Source organism: Vulpes vulpes, chromosome 12 (assembly GCF_048418805.1).
Source record: "Vulpes vulpes isolate BD-2025 chromosome 12, VulVul3, whole genome shotgun sequence".
NCBI lineage: Eukaryota > Metazoa > Chordata > Mammalia > Carnivora > Canidae > Vulpes > Vulpes vulpes.
The window spans coordinates 179,218,270-179,237,719 of record NC_132791.1 but is presented as its reverse complement, the minus strand read 5'-3'; the positions used below and the strand labels follow the sequence as shown (position 1 = coordinate 179,237,719).

Below are 19,450 nucleotides of genomic sequence, written 5' to 3'. Positions count from 1 at the left end.
AGGGGACACCGATTCAATAGTGGAACTCCCAGGCCCTGGGAAGGAATTACCTGATAATAGTGAGTAGTTCTTGCTGCACAGCAAAGATGGGCAGGTACTGTCTCTGCTCCAGAATTGACTTCTTTTTGGCAAATTCGCTGCTGGCTTCACTCTTTTTCTTCATGTGATCTGCAAACTTCTGCTCTGTCCTGAGAACACACAGCAGCCTAAGTAAGCACCATGCACAATTTCCCCCATTGCTCTTCCCACACCCAAGAATAAGAACTATAGGGCACCCCGGGTGGCTCAGCAGCTCAGAGGTTTAGCGCTGCCTTCAGCCCAGGATGTGATCCTGGAGACCCGGGATCAAGTCCCACATCGGGCTCCCTGCATGGGGCCTGCTTCTCCCTCTGCCTGTGTCTCTGCCTCTCTCTCTGTGTCTCTCATGAATAAATAAATAAAATCTTAAAAAAAAAAAAAAATGAATGAGAACTACCTCAATAAGATGCAAGAAATCTTTGAGACATCGGAGCAGCCAGGTAATCTGAGATGCTCATCTCCTCTGGCCTAAGGGACCAGACATCCTGTCGGAGAATCCATCATCCACAGCCAAGTATGACTCAGAGAAGTCCAGATTAGGAAATGGGCCAATTCTCGGCCCTAAAGAGCTTGACCAGAGAGGAGCTGAAATCACCAGGTCATTATCTTGTACAGAACACCGCTGAGCAATTTCAGCACAAAGTGTGAAGGGCTAAAAGGAGCCGTTGAGGCTGCACAGTCCTGACCCGGCTCAGACCTCTACTCTTTCCTCCTGGTAGGAGGGCAGAGTCTGTATAGCTTCATTTTCAAAGGATTGTGAGAACAAACCTTCCCACTGAGTACTGACCAACAGCCTCTACTGCAAGGACATGAACACACCCCTACACTCAAAAGTACCATGTAATTTCCCTAAGCCCACAGAGCAAAGAGAGCGGTTCACTACAGCCAAGGTCCACACCACAGCCACCCACCTCTCTCCCAAGAGACCCACTCCCTGTCAGACCTACCACACCCTCTGCCAGGTGTCCTACTTCTAATTTTACCATCACTCCTGGTTAGCTAATGATCAATGCCTAATGGGGTAAGTTAACTATAAGCTAACAAGGGCTAATCAGTGGTACCAACTTCTCACGGGGGTCACTACTCACAGGGTACAGAGGATTATTCACTCAGTTGCCGGTTCACTGAGACTTTAGAATGTTCAAAGATGACACAAGGGACATTTGAGTCCAGTCAGCTACCAAATGTGGGAACCCCAATAAGCAGTTCTCTACCATCTGCTTACATACCTCAATGAACAGGGAAGATCTGTTTTCAAACCACTGTTAAAAGAAGCCATTCCTTTAAACTAAAATCTAAGGGGGCAAAAGCCACCTCCCAATGCTGAACCTCTGAAATGCACACCAGCAGCGTGGCTAAGATACTGGATCCCAAAGCTATGATGTCTGGGTCTCATCATCATCACTCCACCATTTATTAGCTGGGTGACTGCAAACAAGTTACGTCACCTCCCCGGCCTCATCCTCCGCACACGGAAAACGGGAAGGAGAGCACCTGTCCCGCTGGGACTGTCGGGAGACTTCAGGGGGAAGCATCTGCGAGGCTTTTAATGCCAGCAGGCAGGGGACAGTCCTGTGGCAGTGGCAGTGGTGGTGGGAGGAATAGTATCCAGGAAAAGCTGATGGTGGGAGGAGAGAAAGACCAGGAGGAAGGGACCAGAAAACCCAAAGCGACATGATTTTCCTAGTCACGAGCCACAAGTCCTATCAGTTCCCCAGCAAGTATCCTGGAGGCCCCCAGTCTTTGGAGCCAGCCCACTGCTGACCAAGATCCTACCTATAGTCCACTTTACCGTCTTCTGTCAGGGCTTTATCTGGCTCTTCCTCTTTCTTGACACCCATTATATCTCCCAGTTTGGTTCCAGCCAGCTCCCAGTGCTTGTGTTGAGCCTGAAAAAAAAATAATGAAAAGTTAAGGCGGCTCCATCGTGTAACAGGACTATGGTCAATGGAAAATCAATCCCGCTTGACAAGGTGCTTCATCGAGCAGGTGGCAAATTCCCACAAGGCAGCAGTGACGCTGAGCCTGCTCCCCATCCTCCGTCTCAAGCTCCCCAAGCATTAGGCCTTGCGGTTGTCACCACTAAGGCCCTGGCGGAGGTACACCGCGCCCTCCTCCAACAGCTGTTTCTTGCTCTGTAAGTGTCCCCTCACTTCCAACAGGAACCCTACCTGTGAGATCTAATATAATTTCTAAAAACAAAGACAAAAAAAAAAAAAGAAAGAAAGAGAGAGGGGGGGAAGAGAGAGAGAGGCTCCTCAGCCCCAAATGACAAGAAACCAACCTTTTTGCGTTCCTTCTGCTCCCTGTGCTTCCGCACGGTTTGGCTGCCTTTTCGAGCAATAATGGCCAGGTCAGAAGTGGCATCCTTGACTGGAATCACAGGCTCTGGCTGCAGGAGGTTGAGGAAAAAGAGAAAATCCCTTCTAATCATTAAACGCCACAGGAAGGTCCACTTCACAGCAGCCCCAGTAAACGGAACCGACTGCTATCCTATCAGCCCGGCAGCCTTTTTTCTCCTCTCATTCTTCTTTTCTCACCTCAGTTCCACCTGAGCTTTCTTCTCTCAGGCCACAGGAGCCTCACCTGCTTGGTGAAGACGATACGCCCATCCAGAAAGGGAGGAACCAGGTTATGCACCATCAGATGCACCTTGGCTGCGCTGTCCTCCTCAAAGTCCTCGTCCACCTCGAGCCGATGGACCACGCCGCTGGTGAGCATGCGGTTGGTTTCCCAGCGCTCATTATCCTGTGAGGACACAACAGGAGGCCACGTTCAGACTGCCACCAAAAGGCATCCTGGAAGGTCACCAGGCATGTCCACATATCAGGGCCTGACAGAAGGGCCATGGGGCACCACGGAGATGTCCCAGGCTTCTGTGCCCTGCGGCTCCTTAGAAAGAAGAGTCACTTTCCCAGTTACCAGCAGTGTTTTTTCCAAGAAGCAACCCTTTACATGAGTCAGAACCTCCACATGGACAAGTGGTGTCTCCAGCCCCACTCAGAAGCACAAAGAACACAGAGCCAGGTCCCACCCTACCAGTTCCCATCCACAGCACCCCTCGAGGAAGGACTGCACATGAAAGAAGTTATGAGTCAGGAGTTTTATCTTAAGCTACTGAAAGGTTCCATGCCCACCCCTCCTCTGCCTCTAGAGGGACAGCGACACCTAGTACTTCAGCGACGGGGAGGCGAACTGTGCCGCCACCAGGTGCACGAGGCCTGCGTCTCTCCCACGTGCTCCCGACTCCAACTGGGTCAGCTCCGACTACCGTGGGCAGCCCACCTCGTTGATCTGCCTCCGCTGAGCCGAAATGCGTTTTTGCTTCTGTTTATGCAGGTGCTGCTCCCGCCTTCTCACATAATCCTCGGAGGAGTAGGCCAGGGGATTGTGGAATTCATCGTATCCCTCATCCATCATGTACCAGTCCCGGTCGGCTTGCTGCAGCACATGGGACAAAGCAACAAGAGCAAGGGACACATGGAGTTTATGTGAAAGACAAAACCAGAGAGGAGATGTTTGGTAAGAAGTCACTGGTGTGGTGAGGCCATCCATGTGAGACAGGCTGGCAAAAGGCCACCCTGCTCCCAGATGAGCCATCTAAAGGAGAACTATGGAGACTGACTATATGGCAGCCCCTCCAGACAGCACTTCTTACATGTACCACGTGGTGGCACCAGCACTTAACTAAAAAAGTTAGGTGGGCCCCGCATCCTGTGAGCCTGTGCCTCTGTAAAGAGATTCCAGAGCTTCAGGACCGAATAGGGCTCACCTCCCAACACTGTCCAGTGTTAACCTCTGTTGTCAAAATCCAATTCCACTGGAGTGTCACTCATGACCCACTCACCTATGGAGTGCCACGCCACCACCCCTCATTCAATCCCTCAAAGATGTAAAGTTTTTACCCTTTGATCATCCTCCCATTGTTGCCGTTCCTCTTCTGTGTCAAATGAAATTCCTTCTTCGCCATCCTCACGTCTTCCTGAAGGAGAACACATAGCAGGTCAGTCCAAATGACCCCAGCTTACCCCTATGGCCATCAACAGCCCTGCAAAGTTGCACAGCTCCAGAAGTGCAGCTTTGCTCAGCCTCACCAGGATAAGCCATCCTGCTTTCCTGCTTCCTCCTCCCACCCTGCCTTACCTCGGCCCCTAGACAGACGGGGCGTGGACCCCAGGTGTTTTCTGTCATCGGCCCACTCATTGTATTTGTAGGATGGGGTTGGCAGAGGTGTATCATCTGAGTACCTGCTCCTCACAGACCTGGGAAACAGTATAACCAGCATCACTTAAGCAGTCACTAAAGTGGAGACATGTTCCCCAGCTGCCATCTGCTCTCCCAGCCCAGATCCCTTTGCCCTCTACACATCCACCCTTTGTCATCACCCAGAGAAACTGAGCTGTTCTGCCCAAAACATCACCTATCCCGATCTCGACTGGACTGTCGATGGCTCCGGTCAGAATCCCGATAGGAAGGAGTTGGTGAGGGTGATTCCCACTGCGAGCGTCTTGAGAAGCCATAGCCACTGTCCTCTTCCTCCCACGTAGACCTTGAAGGGGTAGCTGCATCTGGGGCCAGAGAACACATCCACGAGGAAACATCTAACTTAACCAGGACAGGGCTGTGGAGCTATCAGCCAAAAGTCAATTCCCCAAATTTCTTTCTTTCACCACTTATAAACTTTCTATCTATTTGTAACAAGTAAGATGGTTTGGACAATTTTTAAAGATACCTGGATTTTAATGGTCCAGTTTCCATGTGTTCATAACATTTTTCTTTTTTGTTTTAATGTGTGTTTATACCACTTTAAGAAATATGCAATTTCTCTCAGCAAACATAGTCCTCTTGAATATAAGTAATTAATTTTAACAAATACTCTTCCCCAGCTCCTTATTCTTTCCTGCCATTTGGAAAACTGGCCAAACAACCTGCCCAATAGTTTAGAGGAACATATCCATCTCAAAGGGTCCAGGGCCTTCCTACCTGATTGAGAACCAAGTATTCCAGAAATTCATAGTGGAATCAACAATTCTGACTCTATTCACATCAAATCAACTACGGACGGGAGTCGCTCACCCTGCCTTTTACATACTCGACCCCTCACAAATCACAAGCAATGGCTCAATCTACCTTTAGGTCGGTGTCTCGGGCTCTCCGGTTCATTTCTTCTGCTGCGCTCTGACCCTCCATCCCGCTCTGATCTGCTGCTGTGTCTGCTTCTGTCCCTCTCATCTGTCAAGAGCCACACACAGAGCTTAGGATATATGTGTCCCCACCTAACTTCCACCCATCTTCACCCTAGAGAAAGGACAGGCCTTCCCACTCACTCACAGGTGCAACCTGCACTGCTCTAATGCGATCCATGGGCTCCTGAAACTCACATATCCCCATTCTTTCAATGGGAAAAAATAGTTACTGGCTAGAAAGTTTCAAACTCACAGTAACAGTTATTTTCCTGCAAGAATTCAAAAAACAATAGTTATAAGTCTACAGTGAATAGCTTTTTAGTAGTTACAAGCCTATAAACTATAAAACTTAAAACAATACTGAGCAAAGCCAGCACTGGATTTTATGTCTAGCTTTGCTCCACAGCACTGTCCTTTCTCTATCACCAACACTGCTGTAAATTTTGTTTTTTTTTTTATACATATTACCCAATATCCTCTTTACCACCAATTTTCATAATAAAACGAGGATCACGCACTCAAGCAAAGCAGCTATTTTGCAAGTAATAGCTCTTAAACTGCCTGCTTTCCCAATCCTGACACAATCAAAACCAATAGGGCTCCCTAATTATTGGGCATTGGAAAAACTCCTGCAACAGGAAAAGAGGCTGACATGTTCATTCAAATGCTTAACGGGCTATAGAAACTATTCTGCTCAGTTACCTCTCTCTCTCTTGCGGTCAGAGTCTCGATCCCGTGATCTCTCTTTCTTCCGATCCTTTTCTTCTTTGGACGAGGCATAGACACCATGTTCCCGCCGCTCCCTCTCTCTCTGCCGACTGCGTTCCCAAAACTCTTCACTCACACCACCAGGATGGGATGGAGTCTCTACCCGAGCAGATCGATAATGTCTGAAACAGGGAGGGCAGCTGGTAAAAGACCCTTCCTTAGGAGAAATACCTTGCCCCCAGGCCTCCGGTGGGCTGACCTGTCCTTTTCCACTTTATCTCCCTGCAGGCTTACTTATGGCAACAACCCAAAGCATTTCTAACCCCCATCCTCTATTATTTAGTCACCTTTGAACGTTCCCCGACAAACCTGAAGAAAACACCAATTCCTATCTACCTTCAATATGATAGAATCATAATAATATCATAAAGATCTACATGTCCAACAAGAAAAAAGAAATAAATAGGAGATGTTATTTTCTGGCCTCCACTCTCATTCCCTTTGGGTCAACCCATCTAAAAGCCTTTACCTGTCTTTTCGGCTATGTCGGCCAGCTTGGTCACTACCCTCCTCCTCAGCATCTCTCTGGTCATCCTTGCTCTCTTCCCAGTCCTTGTAGGAAGAAATTCTGGACTTCTTCTTGTCCTCCCCTTCATCCTTCTCCTCTCGCTCCCTTCGTTTCAGGGAAGCTAACAAGTCCAGTCCCAGCAATGAAGGACGGGGGGCAGGAGCCTTGAAGACATGCTGCTCACTGGCTGCACTTTTGGTCTTGCAAATAAGACCGCCAACCTGAGAGTCCAGATCAGTGCCTTCTAATCGATGGATTGAGGCATCCTCGCTGGTGTCCTCCATGACAGGCTCTGGGATGTCTGTGGAAGAAAGTCAACCCATTTTGTACTGGATGTAAAAGGAGAAAAGATTTGACTCCACCGTATCCCAAGATAACTACAGTTGTAAGTATACTCAGGGGGGTGACCTCTCCATCAAGACCAGGCTTTGTTTAGCTACCTCTTGCCAAGAACTTTCCATTAAGTCAATGACAATCTCAAAAGATCCTGATCCCCACTCCTACACACATCAGAAATACACACACACACACACACAGAGACTCTCTCTCTCTTTCTCTCTCTCATCCACCAAATATCAGGATCCAAGAGGGTATCATCCAGGCAAAAACAGACCTCACTAAAGGGCACTTATCAGAACATGACGGCATATAGAAAAGGATTCTAGGGGGAAACACCACTAGATTTTAAGTCAGAATCCTCAATTAGAGAGCAAGCTTTTGACATTTTCTACTTCTGTGATTGTAAGCAGATAAGTTGGTATTTGGTTAGGCATAATTTCTATATTTGAAAAAATAGAAATACTTTTTCCTTTATCTATTCCATGGAAGTATCCTAAGAATCAAATACAAAAGTGTGTGAAAGCTCTCTGTAACCATAAAGTGTTACATAAAGGTAAGTGTTACATTATTTTATTTGCTGTGCTCCTATAAACTGCTGGGGCTCAACATTTTTCTACCGGAGTTCTTTTGCCTCTCTCTCCCTTTAAACTACAGATACAGCAGAGTAGTCACATTGGGGTATAAGGCTACCAACCGTGTGATCCATACATGAAAGACTTTTTGGGGACCAGTTGTGTTTTGGAGAAAAGAATTACCTCACAGCAGTTGAAATCTGTTTAAAGACAATCCACGTTCACCAAAAATATTGATGAGAAACACTAGGTAATGATATGGTGTTCCTGAAAAGTATTAAGGCGATTGTAAGATTTTCCCACACAACTTGTAACAAACTCCTCTTTACCTCCCATTACACACCAACAACTTATAAACACACATGCCTGGATAATTCTCCTTTCAGCAAGTCAGTGAGGCAAAGGAACTGTTAAGGTGTAGGGTACCACCAGAATCCAGAATGTTTTTGCCCAGCTCTAATTAACAGGCGCCGCTCTAACAGGGAAATATCGCCAAACAGACTGGACGCATAATACGAACAAGGACACGAGGGCTGCATCTTGGAAAATGCCATCAGGTAGAAGAGGAGGGAGAGACCTGCATATTGATGACGTCTGTGTGCAGGTGAGGAAATCTAAATAGGAAGGTAAACACAGGGATCCCTGGGTGGCGCAGCAGTTTAGCGCCTGCCTTTGGCCCAGGGCCCGATCCTGGAGACCGGGGATCAAATCCCACGTCGGGCTCTCAGTGCATGGAGCCTGCTTCTCCCTCTGCCTATGTCTCTGCCTCTCTCTCTCTCTCTCTCTGTGACTATCATAAATAAATAAATTTAAAAAAAAAAGGAAGGTAAACACATGTATGTTCTGCTCACCAGTAGTCTGAACTCGAAAATAAGTCCTATATTGTGAAAAAGAGAACCTTGTCTGTCCTGCTGTTGCTGTACCCAGTGCCTGGCAAAATTAAACATTTGATGAATAAATGGGTGAATGAATTTAAACTGATTCGTGGAGAACAGGAAGCCCCACGCTTCTAGAGACAGCAAAGGAACGTATCAACAGCCCAGGACAAGGCATCTGAGGAGACCTAATTAGCTGCTGAGAACAAACAGGAGTTAAGGGGCTGGGTTCTGGGGAATGATTAATGACAAAGAAGCCACAGAGAATACCAAAAAAAGAAGAAAAAAAAAAACAATTCAGAAAAACTAGATTTACTCATTCAACAATTTTTCCCTGACTGCCTTCTGTGAGCCAGTCGCTGTTCTGGGCAAGAGGAAAAGAACAGAGAACAAAACAGACCAAACTCCTCGCCTCCTGGAGTCGACACTGTAGTAGAGGAGATCGCCTAGTGAAGACACACTGTGAGAGGCGAGAAGACACAGCCGCCCGGCGTGTGGCGTGTGGCGGCGTCGGCCGGGGAGGGCTAATGCAGGGGCCTGAGGCAGCGTGCGGGGGAGCCCCCGGGCAGCATCCCTGCACCTCCCGCCAGGAAGCGGGATCTGACCGGATCGAGGAGGAAGGATGCGGCCAGCCGCACCGGCGCAGCATCCCTACGGTGAGAAAGGCAAGCTGGGTGACAGGGATGGGGCTTCGCAAACCCGGGCTGGAACCTGAAGGAAGGACCCATATCCGCCGCTTGGAGCTGCCATGATTGGCGAAGGGCAGGCCAGGAAGGAAGAAGGGGCACTCACCTCACCAAGCCCGCCTCTCAGAACCTTCCGTCCCAGATTCTGGGGCGCCGGCACCACCACCCCTCACTCAGACAGCTTCACAGACCCAAACCCAAACCGCGAACGCGGCCATCACTGTCCCATAATACCTTGCGCTGTCCCCTCTATCCATCCGAAGATACCATCGAGGGAAGACCGGAAAACGCCGGTTCCCCGCTCCAAATTGTGGGACAGAAAGCGACCAAGCGCTCAAGGCTAGAGTGTCCTCCTCTGGGACTCTGATTCGGAGACACTTCCGAGTCTCGTCACGACCAATCACAGCCTAAAAGGCGAGACAAGACGGAGGGTGAAGGCAGAAGGTCGGTCATGTTTAATAAGGGCGGAAGTGACTCCACAGCTTCCGGTCAAAGCCCGGCAAAGTGGGCAATGACTCGGATAACCCCCCGTTGATGGACTGTTGAGGACCGCGAGTTCATCTACTGCGCCTGTGCGTTTCCTTCTTCCGCTTCCGCCTTCTTAAGCGGGGCTCTGGGAGCCGCTGGGCCGGAGCGCCTGGGTTGCGGTGCGTTAAGGCGGCTGCGTTGACGTGGGAGGAGCCGCCGGCGTCCTGACTTTTTTGGACGGTAGGCCAAGGTGGCGGACGCCGCTGAAGCGGAAGAGCGAGAGGTGACCTGGACAAATGAGGTGAGTATCGTCCGCCCTAGCAGTTGGCGGCCAGGAGCAGCCCACCCAGAGGCATTGCTGATGTATGTATGTCTGTGTTTCTCGAAGATTTTGGAAGAAGAAAGATGCTCACTCCGATGTAATTAAGAATCACCTGCTGTCTGTTCGGTCGCAGAGATGACCGCTGATGGTGTTGGGGGATATGGACCTCCAGTTAGTTTTCCACGCACACGTAGAATGCGTGTGCAGTATCGTGTTGCACCACAACGGGGTCACGCCCTGTAGCCTGTTTTATGACTTCTTCACGGTGAGAACGTGTCGGGATCTGAGAAGTTCATTCGTAGCACAATATTCTGTGGCTGTGTAATGACGGTAGCTTGCAGGACTGGACTAGCCTTTATTTTTCCAGTCCCCCTACTTTGAGCCACGCAGGTTATTTTCAGTTTTTTGGGGGTTTTTTTGTTTTTTTTTTTGTTTTTAACCTTTGTTTTTTTACCATCAAGAATAGTGATGTTTTCTACGTAAATCTTTTGTGGACGTGTCGAATTAGTTCTCAGAAGAAGTATCGTTGCTCGGGGTGTTTCCTTCCTAGAAAAGTTCTGCTTCTCTGCATTCCAGCGGGGACTATGAAATGCGTGTCCATTCGCACTCTTCTTGCATTCCTGTTTTCATCTTTACCAGCTTAATGGCTTTGTCAATCTTCCAAGTTGCTCTTCTTTGTTTACCGGTAAAGTGTAACTTTGCAAATACTTTTGTCCGTTTGTATGTCTTTTGTGAAGTCTCTGTTGGTATCCTTTGCTGTGAGCACTTTCTTAGGGGTGGCATCAGTTTTCCTGTCTTCATTCCAGCATTTATCCAGTCCTCTCACCCTGGTAGACAGCTTTGCCCCTCGCCCTACCTCCTCCTATAAGTAATGTACTGAATTCTGTTTGAATTCTTGTAGGATAGATCCATCCTTTCTTTGACTTTCCCTTTCATCAGTAATTTGTTCTGCTACAGACATCTGATAAAGTCCCTTCTGGTGGTCAGCTTGCGTAGTTAAAGTATGACACTGTGGGAACAATTTCATTCCCTATATGAATTGTTATTCATTAACATCTTGAAATGTGACTTATCACACACACACAAATAAAGAAATCCTCCCTTTTCATAGCATTAGGCAACTTTGGGACCCAATGTAAAATATCAGGTATCTCAATGGAGTTTCTTGTGGATGGACTCAAAAATAAAGGTCCTTGATCAAAGAGTTTCTCAGCCATAAAAACAGGAAACTATTATAGCAGAAGGAACACTGCACTAGAAATCTGGTGACTTGGATTCTAGTCCTTGTAGCTAGAACCAAAACTGCAATATAAGCAAACAAGTCTAAAATGAAGGGGTTGGGGAAGTGGATGCGGGGATGGGGTAACTGGATGATGGGCATTAAGGAGGGCACGTGGTGTGATGAGCACTGGGTGTTATACTATATGTTAGCAAATTGAGTATAAACTTTAAAAAGGATTAAAAATCAAAGAATAAATATTCAATTAAATTTTAAAAAGAAAGTTATAAAATGAGGGCAGTGGATTTAGGTCCCTCCTATCTCAGTATCTTAGACTTATTTTGTGTGTGTAGCTGTCGCACCCTCAATTGATCTGTTTGCCATGTGGTGAGGTGCATCTCGTAAGGTATACACCAACAATCTTTAAGCCAGGACTCATGATAATACTCCATCACTAAAAGACTGTTTAAAAAGTATGGTACATGCATAATGGGGAGCCTGGGTGGCTCAATCAGTTAAGCGTCTGCCTTCAGCTCAGGTCATGACCCCAGGGTCCTGGGATCAAACCCTGTGTTGTGTTCCCTGCTCATCTGGGAAATCTCCTCCCTCTCCCTCTGCCCCTCCCCCTGCTCATGCTCTCTTACTCTCAAATAAATAAATGAAATGTTTTTTAAAAGATTTGTTTTTAAATAAAACTTCGACACATGCATGAAATAGTGTGTTGCTGTGACAGTGTAAGTAGGGATATGGGAAGATCTTTACATGTTAGGTAAAAAAACTACAAAGTGCAGAAGACTGGGTAAAGTATGTGTGCTGGACATCCAGCATTTGCCTCTCCAGATCCCCTCTTCCTCCTCCTCTAGACTACTCTGGGACCAGGAGACTGGGCTGCCTTCTGCATGTCCTCTGCCCTCTGGTTCCAGTTTGAGTCAGCCAGTGGAGGCATTCGCAGGAGATGAGCGGGAGAGAGGAGGGGCTGCACCCCTTCACTGCAGGCTGACCTTCCGTACAATAGCCTTCTGCACCCAGCAGCCCCCACCACACACTCCTGCAGACTACTCTCTCCCATGGCTCCTTCAGGCTTAGGGGTGGGAACAGCACCCTGCTCTTGCTAGCGGAGTACACCACTGCACACTACCTAATGAAGGTCTCTTCAAATTACCAAACTTGAGAATGTCACCTTTTTCCTGCTGGAACACTGGTAGAATAGGCTATTTTTGGAGTAAAAGAGGGAAAAAACGTAGAAATGCATATTTGTACTTTCCTGTAGATGCATAACAAAACTGGAAGATACAGTGCAAATGGGGCTAGTTGAGGGCAGACAGGGAAGGGCGATTTTTCACCGTCTACCTATCTTGTTTCTTTTTAAGCAGGTGGACTTGCCACCAGTTTGCACATTTAGTGTTTTCCTTTTCCTTTTTTGATACTGTGTATGAAACCACTTGTTCCTCTGGGGATAGAATGTACGTATATTACCCATTGCAAAAATTAAATTTTCTTAAAATTAGAACTCATGCGCTTAATCTGTCTTTAAATATTGCGACTATTTCAGGAATGACAGCGTGGATTAATATTTGGATTATTTCAAGATGAGCTTCCTGTTGCCCAAGCTAAATAGCAAAAAAGAAGTAGACCAAGCAATAAAAAGTACGGCAGAGAAGGTGTTGGTCCTCAGGTTTGGGAGAGATGAGGATCCTGTCTGTCTGCAGCTAGATGATATAGTAAGTGAATTTTTTCAATAAATGGTTTTTATTAAAAATCCATATATTCTTACTTCACCATCAACAGAGTGCATGGAAAAAAAAAAAAAAAAAAAAAAACAGAGTGCATGGAAGGGAGTGGCCGGACCCAAGGATACAGCTTTTCATTAGTTGGCACACTTTCACCAGGAGTGGATCGTGTGCCTGCCCTGAGCTGAGCCCCCAAATCTGCGACTGTGCTAAGTCTGTCCGAGATGTCCTTCCCCACCAGCAGCCGTCCAAGTTCAGTTTCACCAACAAGGCAGTGGAAGACCAGAAACGCTATTAAAAAGCATCTGTGGGGATCCCTGGATGGCGCAGCGGTTTAGCGCCTGCCTTTGGCCCGGGGCGCGATCCTGGAGACCGGGGATCGAATCCCACGTCAGGCTCCCGGTACATGGAGCCTGCTTCTCCCTCTGCCTGAGTCTCTGCCTCTCTCTGTGTGTGACTATCATAAATAAATAAAAATTAATAATAAAATAAAATTTAAAAAAAATAAAAAATAAATAAAAAGCATCTGTGAACCTTATCTTGCTCGCTGCTCACAATAGTGGGATAATTACTGTTCCCACGGTAGATGGATGAATGCCAGGGAGGTCAGGTGCCTACCCACAGGACAGAACAACTAACCTGCAGAGCTGGGGTGTGAACTTCGTTTTCTCTGCCTGCAGATAAGCTTTCCTAGTGTATTGCCTCCAGTGTGTGCCTGATGATAATCTCTGACTTCTAACACATTTTCCTACTCTAATGAGTAGAGAGGGGGGCCTGAGACAGAATGGGTATATTCTCATCTGCTTATTAGGGACTTACTCCAGAACTAAGACCTCTTCCCACCATTTCTATTGCCACCACCCACAATGTGGATCCAGTATAAGAATCTTTATTACTATTTAATTTTTTTCAATTTTAAAAATAATAATCCTAATTACTATGATGAAAAATGAGTATGCATTGTGTTAACCTGGGGGGAAAGGGCCAGAGGTTTATGCCCTCAGCTGTAGAGGGGAGGGAATATCACAGAGCCGAGAGTATAGACTGAAGCCAGGTTACCAAGTTCAAGTCCTAGCTTTACTGCTTACTAGCTCTGTGACTGGAGGCAGATTACCTCAGTTTCTTCATCTAAGAAATGGGGACTATAATAACCGCATAGGAATGTTGTAACGATTAAATGAGTTAACACATGCAAAGCACTTAGGACACTTAGCACATAATAACTGCCATGCAAGTCTTCACTATTTTTATTATAATTATTATTTATGGGGGATTGAAAAGAAAGAGATTTGAGGGAATTTCAGTGTACGGTACATACTTCTGAGTTGTTTTTGTATAAGTGAACATGGATTTTATGGGCAGCCTGGGTGGCTCAGCGGTTTAGCACTGCCTTCAGCCGAGGGTGTGATCCTGGAGACCCGGGATCGAGTCCCACATCAGGATCCCTGCGTGGAGCCTGCTTCTCCCTCTGCCTGTGTCTCTGCCTCTCTCTCTATGTGTGTCTCTCATGAATAAATAAATAAAATCTTAAAAAAAAAAAAATAACATGGATTTTATAAATCCACAAAATACTTATAAAAACTTTTTACAACCCAAACCAGATTTTTCTTGAAAAGGGAGAAATGTATTTACACAGTTTACCCAGGGCCCTCTCACAAATCTACCAACAGAGACTCAGACTCTGAATGGTAAGGTTATACTGTGTCTAAAATGAAAGTCAGGAGAGATTCTTGCCCCAGAAATTGTTTTCAAACAATATTCCAGCAAAACGTTTCACAGAAGAAACCTTAGCTGCCTCTTGTATTGTGACCTACATATCTCTCTCTATTTGCAGCTTTCTAAAACTTCTCCTGACCTGAGTAAAATGGCTGCTATATATCTGGTAGATGTGGACCAAACTCCTGTTTACACACACTATTTTGACATCAGTTATATTCCATCTACTGTGTTTTTCTTCAATGGGCAGCATATGAAAGTGGATTATGGGTAAGTTAGATGGACTTGAAGTTATTATAACAGTGGGAGTTTCTTTTACCCGAGTAGTTCCAGTAACTCACCTCCCTGCCTGGGATAGTGGCTTCGTGAGCTTTATATTGGTTCTGTTTCCTCCACTGACCTACTCATTTGTTATGTGAAACTTTGGTGCAAAAAAGAGTATTTCTAGTAGGAATGGCCAGTGTTAACTTCCTACTAAAGGATGAAAGAACTGTGCAGTTTGCGGAGCACTAACCATCCTTCAGTGTAGAAAATACAGAACAGCTTTTTAAAAAGTTTCCCAGGAATTTCATTTAAAACCAGATATGTCACTGTACTTAAACTTTTGGGACTGGTTGACTGCATTTGTAAAAGAAGTGTTCCAGGAAATGAAGACATGCTTCTTTCTGGCCAACTATCCTGTCTTCTGCCACTCAGAAAGTTTTAAAGTCATTCTTCAGACAATTCTGTCAGGAATAAGCACCGTGAAGTCTATAACACTCTCCACTGCATCCAGTCAGCATCCTGATACTTAACATGTATTTTCAGTGTGTCCATAGTTCTTACCGTTTCTTACTGTGGGTGAGGTCCAATTGTCTAGATCTGTGTACATGTTTTATTATCTTTTTGAAAATTAAATATTACCTGTTTTAAGTATTTTAAAGCTATTTATTTTCCTAGGATATAGTTGATATAGGTATTATTTTGGTGCAGTCTTTTTAAAAGGTGATTTATGACACTATTTACCACCTGAAAAATAAGTAAAATTTTGGGGGCACTTGGGTGGCTTTTTTTTTTTTTTTTTTTTTTTTCTTTTGGTGACTCTTTTGATTGAGGCATCCGACCTTTGATTTTGGCTCAGGTCATGGTCTCTGGGTTGTGGGATTGAGCCCTGTGTCAGGCTCCGTGCTCAGCACCAAGTCTGGTTGACCCTTTCCCTCAGTCCCTCCCCCACTCTTGTACTCTCTTAAAAAAAAAAAAAATTAGGGCAGCCCAAGTGGTTCAGCAGTTTAGCGCCATCTTTGGCCCAGGGCATGATCCTGGAGACCCGGGATCGAGTCCTGCATCAGGCTCCCTGCGTGGAGCTTGCTTCTCCGTCTGCCTAGTCTCTGTGTCTCTGCCTCTCTCTCTCTGTCTCTCATAAATAAATAAATAAAATCTTTTTTTAAAAAAATTAAAATTTTTAACCCAGTAATTGCATTTCCAGGAATTTCTCTGAAGGAAAATAATCATGAAAGTGGGCAAAATTGGCTGTATGAATATTCATCCCACCATTATTTAGCAAATACATAGAAAGAACATAGATGTCCACAGAGGAATACTAGATATCAATTTCATATAATGTTGTAGATACAAGTTTAATGACTTTGAAAGAAATAGGTTAGGGAACCCTGGGTGGCGCAGCGGTTTGGCGCCTGCCTTTGGCCCAGGGCACAATCCTGGAGACTCAGGATCGAATCCCACATCGGGCTCCCAGTGCATGGAGCCTGCTTCTCCCTCTGCCTATGTCTCTGCCTCTCTCTCTCTCTCTCTCTCTCTCTCTCTCTCTGTGTGACTATCATAAATAAAAAAAAAAAAATTAGAAAGAAATAGGTTATATGTTAGTTGGAAAAGCATATTACAAAATGGTTTGCATGATATAATTCCCCTGATTTTGAAAAAAAGAAATGCATCTGCATACAGAGACACACACAGATTGGAAGGACATGTACCAAAATGCAGTCTCTGACCTCACTGGTAATTTTTTTTTTTTCTGAAAAATTTCTACAATTAACATACTTAAGGGGTCCCTGGGTGGCGCAGCGCTTTGGCATCTGCCTTTGGCCCAGGGCGCGATCCTGGAGACCCGGTATCGAATCCCACGTCGGGCTCCCAGTGCATGGAGCCTGCTTCTCCCTCTGCCTCTCCCTCTCTCTCTCTGTGACTATCATAAATAAATGAAAATTTTTTAAAAAAAGCATACTTAAAGTTAGAAATAATAAAAAAATTAAAAATAAATATTTCATACCCACCACTCAAAAATTTAAGTGAGGGCAACTACCAAGAGGACGACCAGTTAATGGGCTTTACACGGTATAGCCAACAGCAGCAGCCACAGACTATGCCCACGCAAGCATCCAGGGAATTCTACTGGATAAGGAGCTAAGAAGTGATTAAAATAGATTGTGAAGTGGAGGCTCTTCACATGATAGGGCTCACGTGCCACCCCAGTGGCCGACAGCACTAGTGTTAGTCCTGTATCAGATGGGTCCAGGAATTGCAAACAGAGAAATCAGCATCAGGCTTTATGTCTTAAGTCTCCCCAACAAGAAGAAAGTAACAGAGCTGCGATTCATTTTGTTTATCCCGGAGGTCTGCAGTGAGTAATCACCAAAAGTTCTGAGCAGCATTGTTTTCTTCTGTGCTCTCTAGGTCTCCAGATCACACTAAGTTTGTGGGAAGTTTCAAAACCAAGCAGGACTTCATAGATTTGATTGAAGTAATCTATCGAGGAGCAATGAGGGGAAAACTTATTGTCCAAAGTCCTATTGATCCCAAGAATATTCCCAAATATGACCTTCTCTATCAAGACATTTAGCACATTCACTACTCAAAATTGAAGAAAAAGGCACATCTTGAAGCAGTACCTGAATCTAGCTCTGCTGTTTTCCTGGAGTCCTTCCAAAGTGTGTTCAGCGTCCCAGCAGAGAAGATGTCCGACTTGGATAGAAAAAACTCCACCCCCAAGTAGAAGACCTTGCTGATGCCGTGATGAGCAGGGATGCTTAAGTGTCTACTCCTTGCAGACCTCAGAGCAGTCAAGACAGCTGTGGTCAATTTTCCCAGCATGATTTATATCGTTCTTTATTCCCTAAGATAATAACAGAATCCTTCTAACCATTGGCTAGTACAGTTTAACTGTGTTTATTTGATACATAAGTAAAATAGAAAATCAGTTCCCATAAGAACAGAAATACTTATTTTATATCCTAGATGTACGCGTACACCCTTACCCTCACCCACTCAGATTTATCTCATACTCTCCCATCTCCAGTCCCTGGTAGCTCAGGTTCTTTTGGAAAAATGATTCTCTACTGAGAGTGGGCAAATTTGTTTTATTTTGGAAGCTTTCTGGCTTAGACTTTTATAACTATCCTGGTTTGCTCATTTTACTAGTTTTTATGTTATTAAATTACCCAAGAAATAAGACCTGGAACCTTTATCATCCAGCACCCAATTTGAGCTAAACAAAAAACTACCTGTCGTAAGTAGAAGCAGGTTTCTCCCAGAAGTCAGAGTTCTGCCTCTCTCTGAGGCAGAGAATTTTACTCCAAGGACTCAATACTGGAAAGAGATGTCAGAGTTGTTAGAAATATTATCTCTATGGTATTTGCCTCTTTTAATAACTTCATGAAGAATTGTTCTTCCAGCATCCCTGGCATAACCTGCCACCACTCGGGCAAGTCATTGCTTCTCTCAAAACCCCACAGAGCCTATGGATCCTGGTCTTCTAGAACAAGAGAATAGATTCAGAGCCGGAGGGCAGTGGGCCCCAGGCAGCATCCACCTGCTTGGCAGCTGCTGACTGCAGAGCCAACAGAAGCCCAGTTCCATGCAGGCCAGCACTGTCACTGCAAGTGCATTCCCCCTTGACCAGGTGGCTTCCTTTGCAAGCCTGGTCTGCAGGAAAAGGTGACCAGAAGGAAGGCTGCTGGGGGCCTCTGTGTTCTTCACCGATGAAAGGAGAGAGCCACTCCAGGAAGAGGGCAGAACCAAACCCTTCCTCCACCACCTCTTGCTGCTCTGGTTATCCTGATTCATGGGACTACAACAGCCATCCTAGGACCGGGAGGACCAGCACTGGGATGAAAAGTCTGTGTGAGAACAACAGTAAGAACCTGGATCCCTGATGACGTAATTGAGCTACTGACTGAACCCCAGACCTGTTTTCCCCCCAGACCCCTGTGAAAGAATAAAACACTTTCATGGCCTGTCATGTCACTGTGTGTTGGACTTTCTGTCAGATCCTAAATCACACAGCATCAGAAATGGGCTAAGTGCGCAGATCCCAGCAAAAACTCAGGACTGGTGTGCATAAAATTCTCCTATCTCCGCTCCCCCCGAGGTCTCTGGGGAGTGTTTCTCTGAAGTCCTGATTTGTGTTTTTGTTCCTCTCTCGGTTGCTTTCCATTCCACAAGTGCCGACTGAGTGTGTACTGAATGCCCTGCCCTGGGCTAGGTGCTCCATAAACACAGATGGTTCCTAAGCGGGAGAGGGCTTCATAGAGGACACAGTGCCTGCACCTGGGAGGACAGTAGGAGGTTTCTATGTGCATGTTAGGGGAGGGCACCAAGAGGGGAGACTGCAGAACCGCCCTGAGAGCTATGTGCAGTTCCATGTCCCTGAAGACCAGGAGGCCAGGAGGTGCTGCTGTGGAGGAAGCCAGAGAAGATGAGTGAATGGAAGAAATGCCAAAGGCTTCCTCTTAGTACTTTCCTCCTGAACAGTGGCCAGAAGCCACTTAATGCAAGCAGATAATTCTTCAAGAAAAGCACCGTGAGGGGATCCCTGGGTGGCTCAGCGGTTTAGCGCTTGCCTTTGGCCCAGGGCATGATCCTGGAGTCGCGGGATCAAGTCCCACATTGGGTTTCTTGCATGGAGCCTACTTCTCCCTCTGCCTGTGTCTCTGCCTCTCTCTGTGTCTCTCATGAATAAATAAATAAAACCTTTAAAAAAAAAAAAAA

General features: G+C 46.0%; 2 protein-coding genes across 8 annotated transcripts in view; one reads left to right on the top strand and one right to left on the bottom strand.

Annotated features, from left to right (window-relative positions):
• The window catches only part of DHX38 (DEAH-box helicase 38), a 19,361-nt gene extending 9,642 nt beyond the window's left edge, over positions 1-9,719 (bottom strand). Inside the window, exons 1-13 of one of the 5 annotated variants that reach the window (XM_072731592.1) lie at positions 8,727-9,101; positions 7,635-7,718; positions 6,502-6,841; positions 5,967-6,154; positions 5,209-5,310; positions 4,499-4,646; positions 4,222-4,340; positions 3,984-4,060; positions 3,364-3,519; positions 2,665-2,826; positions 2,363-2,470; positions 1,855-1,967; positions 51-188 (exon numbers count right to left, since the gene is read on the bottom strand). In XM_072731592.1, the coding sequence (XP_072587693.1) occupies positions 51-188; positions 1,855-1,967; positions 2,363-2,470; positions 2,665-2,826; positions 3,364-3,519; positions 3,984-4,060; positions 4,222-4,340; positions 4,499-4,646; positions 5,209-5,310; positions 5,967-6,154; positions 6,502-6,824 (1,634 nt within the window). In that variant the 5' untranslated portion in view covers positions 6,825-6,841; positions 7,635-7,718; positions 8,727-9,101. The other 4 variants (XM_072731593.1, XM_026011602.2, XM_026011605.2 and 1 more) reach the window with 4 other exon arrangements.
• Positions 9,286-19,450, top strand: TXNL4B (thioredoxin like 4B). 3 transcript variants are annotated; one of them, XM_072731596.1, is made up of 5 exons: positions 9,554-9,781; positions 9,869-10,067; positions 12,574-12,742; positions 14,586-14,737; positions 17,138-19,450. In XM_072731596.1, the coding sequence occupies exons 3-5, from the start codon at positions 12,611-12,613 to the stop codon at positions 17,301-17,303; spliced, it is 450 nt and encodes a 149-aa protein (XP_072587697.1). In that variant the 5' UTR covers positions 9,554-9,781; positions 9,869-10,067; positions 12,574-12,610; the 3' UTR covers positions 17,304-19,450. The 3 variants fall into 3 exon arrangements, with proteins under 3 accessions (XP_025867394.2, XP_072587697.1, XP_072587699.1); XM_026011609.2 differs by lacking the exon at positions 9,869-10,067 and having other exon boundaries at positions 9,286-9,781; XM_072731598.1 differs by lacking the exons at positions 9,869-10,067; positions 12,574-12,742 and having other exon boundaries at positions 9,649-9,781.